This window comes from Prionailurus viverrinus, chromosome C2 (assembly GCF_022837055.1).
Source record: "Prionailurus viverrinus isolate Anna chromosome C2, UM_Priviv_1.0, whole genome shotgun sequence".
NCBI classification, from domain to species: domain Eukaryota; kingdom Metazoa; phylum Chordata; class Mammalia; order Carnivora; family Felidae; genus Prionailurus; species Prionailurus viverrinus.
Window position 1 is genome coordinate 85,538,363 of NC_062569.1, and position 10,425 is coordinate 85,548,787.

General features: G+C 52.8%; 1 protein-coding gene across 6 annotated transcripts in view; it reads right to left on the bottom strand.

Annotated features, from left to right (window-relative positions):
- The window catches only part of TMEM44 (transmembrane protein 44), a 35,760-nt gene that overhangs the window by 23,998 nt on the left and 1,337 nt on the right, over positions 1–10,425 (bottom strand). For 5 of the 6 annotated variants that reach the window (XM_047874123.1, XM_047874122.1, XM_047874124.1 and 2 more), the window contains exons 2-6: positions 8,350–8,476; positions 6,534–6,627; positions 5,317–5,483; positions 5,049–5,135; positions 268–438 (exon numbers count right to left, since the gene is read on the bottom strand). In XM_047874123.1, the coding sequence (XP_047730079.1) occupies positions 268–438; positions 5,049–5,135; positions 5,317–5,483; positions 6,534–6,627; positions 8,350–8,476 (646 nt within the window). The remainder of the gene's footprint in view (positions 1–267; positions 439–5,048; positions 5,136–5,316; positions 5,484–6,533; positions 6,628–8,349; positions 8,477–10,425) is intronic. The other variant, XM_047874126.1, reaches the window with a different exon arrangement.

Here is a 10,425-nt window from a genome sequence, read left to right on the forward strand (position 1 = left end):
CCTGGGTCTGCTTCTGGGGCCTGCACACCCCCGCTTGAGGCTTCTCAGAGCTCCAGCCAAGAGATAATTGCTTCATATAGTATATATAAAGGGAACAAAATACAAAATTGCAACTGATTGCCATTGCATCTGTCTGCCCCAGGCTTCAAACCTCCTCCCTGGCCCCCCTGGGAGAGAGTGCCATCTAGCCATAGGGAAGGAGGGCACCGCAGGGATAGGGGGAGATGAGACACCGGCAGTCAAGCCCCCTAGGCCCAGCGTGGATACAGAGAGGTCCAGTGCAGCACGGCCGAGGGAGGTCAGGAACCAGGGTGTGGCCCGAAGCAGGTACTCAGGCCGCCGGTCATGGGCCACAATGGCCGAGGCATAGAGGAGGCCCGCCAGGGCCGACAGGAGCCGGGTCCACAGGTGGATGGAGGGAAATGCCTTACCCTGGCACTGGACAGAGAGAGGAGGGAGCTGTGCAGGAACACTGCTGTCCTCCAGCCCCCTCGGAGCAGGATTCTAAGATCTAGGCCTTTGGTCCTGCCCTTGGCAGGTTGGAGCGCAAGCCTTCTGCCCATGGCCAGTCCCCAAAGGTGCTGCTTCTATTAGGTTTCCGGCTTCTGCTCAAGCTGCTTCCTTTACCTGGTGAACTCCTATTCATGCCTCAAAACCTGGTGTAAACTCAACTCTAACAAACCCACCCCCCACCCCCCCCACACTTAGGTGGCATAGTCGGCTAAGTGTCCAACTCTTGGTTTCAGCTCAGGTTGTGATCTCAAAGTTGGTGAGTTCGAGCCCCACGTTGGGCTCTGCCCTTCCCCCACTTGTGCTCGCTCGCTCTCTCTCTCTCGAAATAAATAAATAAACTTAAAAAAAAAAAAAAAGAAGTCTTCCATACACCTCCACCCTAACAGGGGTGAATAACTCCCATTCTAGGCTCCATTACACATGATACATCTCAACAGACAGAGGGCTCCTGAGAGCAGAGCAGGGTCCTGCCCATCTCGGCACCCCTAACCCCTGGCACTGGGTAGTGGCTCACAAGTGTCACCTGGGAGAACGGGAGGGACTTATGATGAAGTATGAACAGCTAAGGATTGACTTCTCTTCCTGGGACCACCAATCCTCAACCTGGCCAATTGGAAAAAGTCAGGAAAATTAGAGGTGACATTCTGGAAGTTTTGAAGCCAAGGGAATATTTTTGGAGAAAGAGTGATGGAAATATTGGTTAAAAAAAAAAAAAGAAACATATTCAATATTTATATGTTAAATACTTTTTACAGGTATGAAGTCACCTTATATATACATATATATGTATATACACAAATACTGTATATTTTCAATTATATATAATAACATAGTATATTTAAATCTATAGAAATATAAATTATATGTAATTTATTTTACTCATTAAATAACTGTATCTAGAGACATACAGGTATTGGCTAGAGATTGAAAAACTTTCAGAGGAAAAAGCAAGGTTTGGCTGATTTTCCCCATTTTTATTTTAACTCTCAAAAAGATTCCTTGGGAGTGTTACACTTTCCTTTGCATTTCTTCAGGTTTGGTTCCCAGGGTTTCCTGTTTTTGGTTATTTTGTTTTTAGCCTTGCCCTGAAGACTGGTTAACAGAGACAGCAGCCAGGCTGGGGAGGGTGGCCCCTGACTTGCCGGCCCCAGAGGCCCTTCCCACCTGACACAGTCCGGAAAGCAGCCCTGTCCCCTTCCACCTGACTCAGCCCAGGAAGTGGCTCTGTCCCAGACAGCACTGTTGTGGTGAGAAACCCTCAGAGGTCCCCCAGGCTACTGACCCCCATTTACAGAGGACACTGATGGCCAGTGACTTGCAGGGTCAGGGCTGGGAACTGCCTTCTGCCTCTTGACTCGCACTTGCTGCCGCTCTGCGTGGGCTCTCTGCCGTCATTCATGTGCCAACCCGCGCATAGAACTCACTGATTTCAAAACTCCCATCTCTCTTCCTGGTCAGTCCTGGGGCCTGTTGGGTTCTGTCTGCCTACACGCTGGACACTCTGTAGGTGCTTAGCAGCTGCTGAAGACTGGGACTGGCTTGCCGACTGGAGATACGGCAGGTCTTTGTCCAGCACATGTGGGCTTCGTCTGGCTGGTCACACAGAACTCAGGGTGGCTACCCGGCGAAACCATCGCGGGGCGCTCAAAGCAGGACGTGCGTCAGCTCCTGCAGCAGCGACAGGTCCCAGTGCTGCCAGCACTACCCCATACTGGTCAGCGGGTGGCTCATGCCCCTTGCTCTGTTCAAGCACTCCTGAAAGAATGGAAACTTCTTCCACCAAAGCCACCCAGCCTTCTGCTCCTCAGCACCCCCAGCAGGGGTAAATTAGAAGCAGCTTCTGGGGGATCTAGGGTTCAAGGCCATGCTGGCTAGGCTGCCTAGAACACCCCAAACCCTGCTGAGTTTCTCCCTAATAAGGGGACCCTAGCTCTGGGTTCTTCTTTATGGAACCAGAGATAGTCAAGGCTGGCAGTGCCTCAGAGATTGCCCAACTTTATCCTTAATACAATCTAACTCTTATCTTCCTGCCAAGGGGCCATCAGGCTTGAATGCCTTTAGTGATGGGGACTCCACTAGCTCCTAAGGCAAGAATAACAATACTAATTGCTCTCAATATGCCAGAAGCCATGCAAAGCATCTAACCCATAAGTGGGATGTGGACCCCCCATAACTTCTCTCCACTCTTGGTTTTGCTTCTATTTCCCAAGACCACAGAGAACAAAGCTGCTCTTTCTGCCCCCAAACGGCTCTTCTGGTTCCTGCATCCATAAGCTTCTTTTTTTCCAGACCAGATTATGTCACTCGCTATCATCATTATTATTATTTAAATGTTCATTTATTTCTTTTGAAAGAGAGGGAACACACATGCATGTGCACACAAGTGGAGGAGGGGCAGAGAGAGAGAGAGAGAGAGAGAGAGAGAGAGAGAGAGAGAGAGAATCCCACGCAGGCGCTATGCCGTCAGCCCAGACTCCGACTCAGGGATCCATCTCACAAACCATGAGCTCATGACCTGAGCCAAAATCAAGAGTCGGTCTCCCAAACGACTGAGCCACCCATCCAGGTACCCCTTAGGTAACTCATTTGAGAGTGTGCTGGCACCTACCATGAGCAGGCTCCCAGCACCTGGAATACAGGGGAAATAAAACAGACAAGACCACTGCTCTCATGGTGCTGATGTCCTACCTGGGACCAACTTGGTAAATAACTGAAGGAGCTAATTTCAGGTTGTGACCAAGGCCGTGAATAAAATGTAGCGGAGTGAAGGTCAGTGGTGGGGCTGGCCTGGGGCTATGTTAGGTGGGTGGTGTCAGGGGTTGAACCGCGTTCCCCTCTCTCAAAAGATGTTGAAGTCCCAACCTCCAGAGCCTGTGAATGTGGCCTTCTTTGGCAATAGGATCCCTGCAGATGATCACGTTAAAGATGCGGTCATTAGAGTGCACCCTCATCCAATATGACCGTGTCCTTATGAAAGGGAAGCCTGGGCACAGAAACGACCAGAGGGAAGGCCATGTGAGGACACACACAGGAAGAAAGAACGCCATGCGAACACTGGAGTTGCGCAGTTACGCGGCCATTAGCCAAGGAACTTCCAGAAATTTAGAAAGAGGCCTGGAAGAGATCCTTCCCTAGCGCCTTCAGAGGGAGCATGGCCCTGCGGACACCTTGATACTGGACTTCTGGCCTCTAGTACTTTGAGACAATATGTTTCTGCTATTCAAAGTCTGTGATACTTTCTAATGGCAGCCCCAGGAAACTAATACAGCCAGGCACTGTACCAGCCCCTCTGAAGGTGTTCGCGTGACGCAGCTTCGAGCCCCACTGTCCCAGGGGCTCCCCACTCTCCCCTCCCTTGATCCGGAGGCAGCGCCTTTGCTGGGAGGCCCCGTCACCCGTGAGGTTTGTGGCCATGACAGCACAGGCATCAGCTTCCTACCAATGATCAACTAAGCACCTGCCCCCCCACACCCCAAATCCTGGAACTGCTGTTAGATGATGCTCTGGGGCAAGCGGTTTCTTTAGACCTAGTGATGGCCCATCACGTTTCCGGTGTTAGGCCTGGCCATTATTCCTGTCGGGGAGGCCCTCCCGGCACAGCGGAGCAGTTCTGCACACCCACGATATCTTGCTCTTCCTGCCTCAGTGTCTTTTCCCGCGTGCTCTCCGCTTTCCCTCCCTCACCTCTGCCTCCTCCAATTTCGCCTTCCCTTCGGAGCCAATGGGAAGCATCTCTGGCCCTGTCCACCAGGCAGTGTGAAGTTTTCACCCTCACTCATAGGAATAGCATAGGAGCCTTCTCTCCCTCTTGCGAACCCCCTAACACCTGATTCTATCTTTCTTCGAGCATTAAAATAACCTGCTTTTGGGGTGACTGGGTGGCTCAGCCGGTTGAGCATCCAACTCCTGATCTCAGCTCAGGTCATGATCTCATGGTTCTTGAGATCAAGCCCTGAGTAGGGCTCTGTGCTGGCAGTGTGGAACCTGCTGGAATTCTCTCTCTCTCTCTCTCTCTCTCAAAATGAATAAATAAACATTTAAAATATTCTGCTTTGCATTTCCATGTCTTCCATGAGACTGGGAGCTTCCCAAGGGTAAGCACAGCATCTCCCGTCACATCTCCAGTCACATCTCAAGTCCCCTACAGAACTGGCCAACACAGGGCTTTCCTCACCCTGGATGCCTGGACAGTATCTGCAGCAAAATGCTCCCAGATGGAACCCCAATATCTGCAGGATTCTCTCCTCTAAAACCTTCTCGTTTCCTAGTGGAATGTTTGTTTATCGGACCCCAATGCCTTCTTCCTGACAGCCTGCCTTTCCTTTGCTCTGGAGAGACCTCAGTGGGCTCCCCTGTGAGAGGCTCTCGCAGACCTCAGGACCTCCCCTGGGTGGGCGGCCCACCCCCTGCACGTGCACACATGCACACACACGACACAACCCCTCCACCCCAGGACTCGGGAGCTCGGAAGACGCTCCCAGATGCCCTAAGACCTGCCATGGCGACCCACAGCCCCAGCCCTGACCCAGCCTCACGATTCTGGAGAGCGGGGGGATTCGGGAAGCCCAGGAGCCGAAGGCAGCGATGGCACCCAGCAGGTAGCCGAAGATTTCAGTGTTGTCCTGAGGGAACAGGTGATACACTCAGCACCCTGAGGAGACAGCCCATCCTTTCCCGCTTTTAGTACTTTCTGGGTAGGGCTGCCCTGCCCCTGGCCCTGCCCCTGCCCAGGGCATTTGTTGGGGCCGTGAAGAGGGAAGGGAATGCATATCCCCACGCCCTCCTGGGCAGGCTCGGCCTCACCTGCAGCAGGCTCTCCAGTAGCCTCCGCTGGGGCCCTCGGACAGGGCCTGACGCCTTCCGGACGGCGGCCCAGAGAGCCCAGCCTGGCCCCAGGCTCAGCGGCAGGGCCAGAGCAAAGACACTGGCCCTGAGCCGCTGCCTCCTCTTCCTCTCCCGGGAGCCCCGACCTGCAACAAACACCAAAATCCCACAGGCTCCTGGGGTCTAGAACTCAACGGAGAGCTGCATCTCCGGTGTGCACCCATCTCTGATGCCAGAGCAGGTTCCCACGTTGCTCGACAGGCCAGATCCTCTCCACCCTTCAAGGCCCTGTAGCTCTGCCACCCTGTTGGAGGAATCTTTCCTCCCCACCACCTCATCCCACCCACTCGCACGACTGGCGCTCTTCTCCTTCCTCGGCCCTCAAAGCATTTTCTTTTCACACGTGTCTGCACACAGAGTTGCCTCTGCGAGACTGGAACCCCCCGAGGGCCGGCAGTTTCTGTAATCTCCACAGAGCCTGGCACAGAGCTGAACCGGCACAGCTTTGGAGAATGCATCACGGTGTTTGTGCCAGGGCCTGAAGCTGTGAGCCAAAAAGGAGCACGGTCTTGGAAGTCTCCTTAAAATATGAGACAGACAGTCCTCCGAGAACTGTAGTAGGAACACGTCTCCTCTGGGCAGCGCTGAGCAGCTTGGGGATCTTACGTTACCCCACTGATGCAAGCACTCCCCTTTTGCGCCACGGCGGGGGCACACGGCTGCCCCTTCTCAGAACGCCCAGTCCGGCATACTCAGGGCGACCCATCCTACCTCAGTAAATTCCAGCCCCCACTCTGCCTGAGGTGGCCTGCGCCCATTCCTGGCATCCATTTCTGGAAGTTACGGGGCTGTGTTTGGCCAACCCGGGTTCACAAACTGAGATATCACTGTTCATCCCCCCAGTCATGCACACCCATCCTCCTGGCCTTCGCTCATGCTGTTCTTTTCACCTGGAATACCCTTCCCTGCGGCCCCTGATCTAACGTCACATCCTTCCCTCTGGTTGCCCACGGTGTGCATGCACCTCCTCGCAAGCAGCGTTAATGACCGTTTAGGGCCCCGTCTCTCGGCCCTGGGTGGGGTCTCCGAGCTCATTCATGTGTCCGTGCCTGGCAGGGGCCCAGCTGAAGCCTGACAGGGGGTAGGCGCTTGGCGCACTGATGAATGAAGACAGGAACAGATGGCCACACACTCACCCAAATTAGACTTCAACTTGGAGCCGCAGACCGGGAAGAGGATGAACACAAAGTTCACCAAGTCAACAGCTGCTAGGTAGGCACCCGTGAAAACCTGGGGGCAAAGGAAATAGAGTCATGACGTCCAAACATTCTCCAGCAATCACAGCACCTGTCATCCTGGATCTCCTCTGCCCCTGATGAGGTACTTCCTCTGAAGCCGCCTGCCAACCCCAGGAAAGGCTGGTCATCACCTCTATTTGCCTGACGAGGAGAACGGGGCGCTGAAACAAGCAATCCCTTACGTGGAGGCCCGTCGGCAGAACCCGCCCTCCATTTCCCATGCCGTGCTCTTTCCGGTGCACGGTTACTCTTTGCTGTGTGACTCTGGCCCAACCGCTGGACTTCTCTGGGCCTCTGTTTCATCGTCTGTAAAACAGGGGTAGTCATGGTGCCTCTCTCAGTGCTAAGCAGATTACATGAAGCACCACAGGGAAAGTGCTTAGACCAGCACCGGCAAGCAGGAAAGCACAAGGCTCCTACCCACAAACGCACCAGCTACTATGCCAGTGTAACAGTGGTGAGGAGCAAACTCTGGAGTCTGGATCTTGCCACTGCTGCTTACTGGATCCTTCCCAAAGTTGTTCAGCCGCTAAGTCTGAGTGTCCACATGTGTAAAACAGGGATAAGGAGAGAGCTTACGTCCTAAGATAATTCGAGGATTAAATGAGTGAATGCGTGACAAGCCCTCATTGCCAAGCACATAGCGAAGGATTTTTTTTTTTCTCTTTACATGTATTTATTTTTGAGAGCAACAGAGACAGAGCACAAGTTAGGGAGGAGACACAGAATCCGAAGCAAGCTCCAGGTTCTGAGCTGTCAGCACAGAGCCCGACGTGGGGCTCGAACTCACGAACTGTGAGATCATGACCTGAGCCGAAGTCAGACGCTCAACCCACTGCGCCACCCAGGCGCCCCCGCAGCGAAGGATTTAATAAACATCAGCTACTATTCTTGGACTCGGGCTGAGCATCATTGGGTTCCAGCAGCCAATGAGAATGGGCACCCAGAATGAAAGGTGGTTTGTTTGTGAGACAATACTGTTTGAAGCAGGGTCTAGAACTCCCAGGTGTGTGTCCCGGCCATGAGGCCGCCTTCCTCCATGTCTACCTGGGTGGGTGCCAGCCCCATGAGGTGCCTCTCCAGGGCATATTCCTTTGGGATATGTGTTTTGGGACAGGCCCCATCTACATAGGTTTGAGGGCCTAGACTTCAGAAGAGCTTGAAACTGTTTCTCACTTGCCCCAAGGCCTGCATTACCACTTGGGAAAGCACTCAGCCACCCCTGTTTGAACTGAGGCTGGGCTCCAGGCTCTAAAAACAATGACCACAACAATCGCTACTTGTGGAGCATCTACGATGTGCCAGCTGCTGTTTTAAGGGATGGGGATACGGTAGTGAATATAAAGTTTTGCCCCCGGAGAACTGGCACACTAGTAGTTCAATGAGCAACAGACACACTCAGTAAAAAAGATGGTGTATTGGGGGGGGGGGGGGTGGTCCGCTTTGGGAAAAAACGGAGCAGGACGAAGGAGTCCGGAGCACCTGCGATAGAGGGAGGGCACAAGTCTACACGAGTGCTCTGGTTAGGCCTCATCGAGAAGGTGACTTTTGAGCAAAGACTTGAAGGAGGTGAGCAGTGAGCCCTGTGGCTATCAGGGCAGGGGCACTGGGCAGGGGCAGACAGACCAACAGGGGCGCGGGCATGAGGTGAGACCGTACCTCAATGGTGAGGGAACTAGACAGAAGCTACTGTCACCCTGTGGGCCGTACGCACCTGGATCGTGAGCTGTCTGGCCAGAATCGCTCCGATGGTGTCACACAGGCTGGTCAGGAGGCAGCATGCCGCGCACAGCGCTGACTGGTCCCGTCCAGATTTCTTTGTACACCTCAGATAGAGAAGCCTGTGGTGACAGACAGGGGTGTGGATGGGTATGGACGGAACGCGGGAGCCACGAGTGGGTTCCCAATGCAGGTGTCTGCAAAGGGCAACTGTGATTTTGTGTCCTCGTGAGGCACTCTCTCCCCCAGATATTCAGCAGGTATTTCTGAACTTAGTTTACAGATGGGAAAATAAAGGATCAAAGACTCCAGAACCAGCCTGTGGCAGGAGCCAGACCTGCCTCTCTAACGAAGAGGCATTTCTTTCCTCCTACAAATCTGGCCAACTCAAGTTCATGACCCACCACTCAGTGCTAACAAACTAGCTATGGGGTTTTATTTTTTTAAAGGAAGCATGTGGGTTATAAAAGTAACCCAATCACTGTGGTTAACTGCAGAGTACAGTTAATTGCCTAAATTAAAAAGGCAACTTGTTTCTTTTCAATTCAAGTGAAATCCTGCTAAGGAGTTCATGTGTGCAGTGGGGCGGCTGGGCTTTTGCTGGCCCTTGTCAAGTTGAGCATGTTCTTTTTTTTTTTTTTTTTTTTTAATTTTTTTTAACGTTTATTTACTTTTGAGACAGAGAGAGACAAAGCATGAACGGGGGAGGGTCAGAGAGAGGGAGACACAGAATCTGAAACAGGCTCCAGGCTCTGAGCTGTCAGCACAGAGCCTGACGCGGGGCTTGAACTCACGGACCGCGAGATCATGACCTGAGCCGAAGTCGGCCGCTTAACCGACTGAGCCACCCAGGTGCCCTGAGCATGTTCTTAACATACACGGAGAGCAAAACCCCTCGAAGATGCCATGGCACTTTGGGCTGACCTCTCCCTAGAGTCGCCCACTGCTGGTCTCTCTCCCTTATTCCCCTCTTCCTGCCCCACCCCACTCCCCTAGAACAAGCACAGAAAGGCATAACAGGATGGAAGGAGTCAGAGGTCGCTCAGAAACACCTGATTGGATCTCAGAAACACTTTGTTCTAGATGTTTCCATGTTAAATATCTGGGCCGGGATAACTGCACTTCTTGTTTTATTTCCATCAACCACAGGGTGGTACTCACTCCTCACGGTTAGACTGTTTGCCTGGTTCTGAGGGTCGGCCCTTGGGAGCAGGGGATGGGGATGGAAGGCTTCTGGGTTCCAGAACATTTCCTGATCTGCCAGACGAAGCCCAGAGCTCACAGTGAGAACAGCAACCTTTCATCTAGGCCCTGGGCTCCTGGCACCAATTCAAAGCCTAAGAGTGAAGGCTCTAGAGACTCTCTGAGTTGGATTCAGATTAGAAATAGTTTATTTCAGGGCGCCTAGGTGGCTCTGTCAGTTAAGTGTTCGACTTCAGTTCAGGTCATGCTCTCACGGCTCATGAGTTCGAGCCCCGTGCCAGGCTCTGTGCTGACAGCTCAGAGCCTGGAGCCTGCTTCAGATTCTGTGACTCCCTTTCTCTCTGCCCCTCCCCTGCTCATGCTCTGTCTCTGTCTCTCAAAAAAACAAAGGCTCAAAAAAAAAAAAAAAAAGAAAAGAAAGAAAGAAAGAAAAAGAAAAGAAATAGTTTATTTCAACCCTCCCATTAGAGAGTGGAGAAAAGTGAGGCCGATGGTGACCAGCTGAGTTAATGGCCGACCCTCTGGCTTCACATGTGGAGGCTTTCTCTGTACCCTGCTGTTCTTTAGCCATTTCCCCAGCCCTCGGGTCAGGGATCCGGGCTGACCCTACCCCAGGCCACACACAGCTCGGAGGATACACATTCCCCATACACATTCCCCAAGGACAAGAGGAGGCTCAGGGATGGCAAAGTCCTGACAACAGATGGGTGTGTCCAGACTGAGGCAGGCTGAAAAAGCAGATTCGGCTCTCATCAGACTGACTGGCTGGGCATTCTCAACGGAGTTACCTAACCTCTCCCACCTTTAGTTTCCAGCTCAGGAAATGTCTAATACTGCTGACTTCAGGGCGGCTGTGAGGACCAAATGA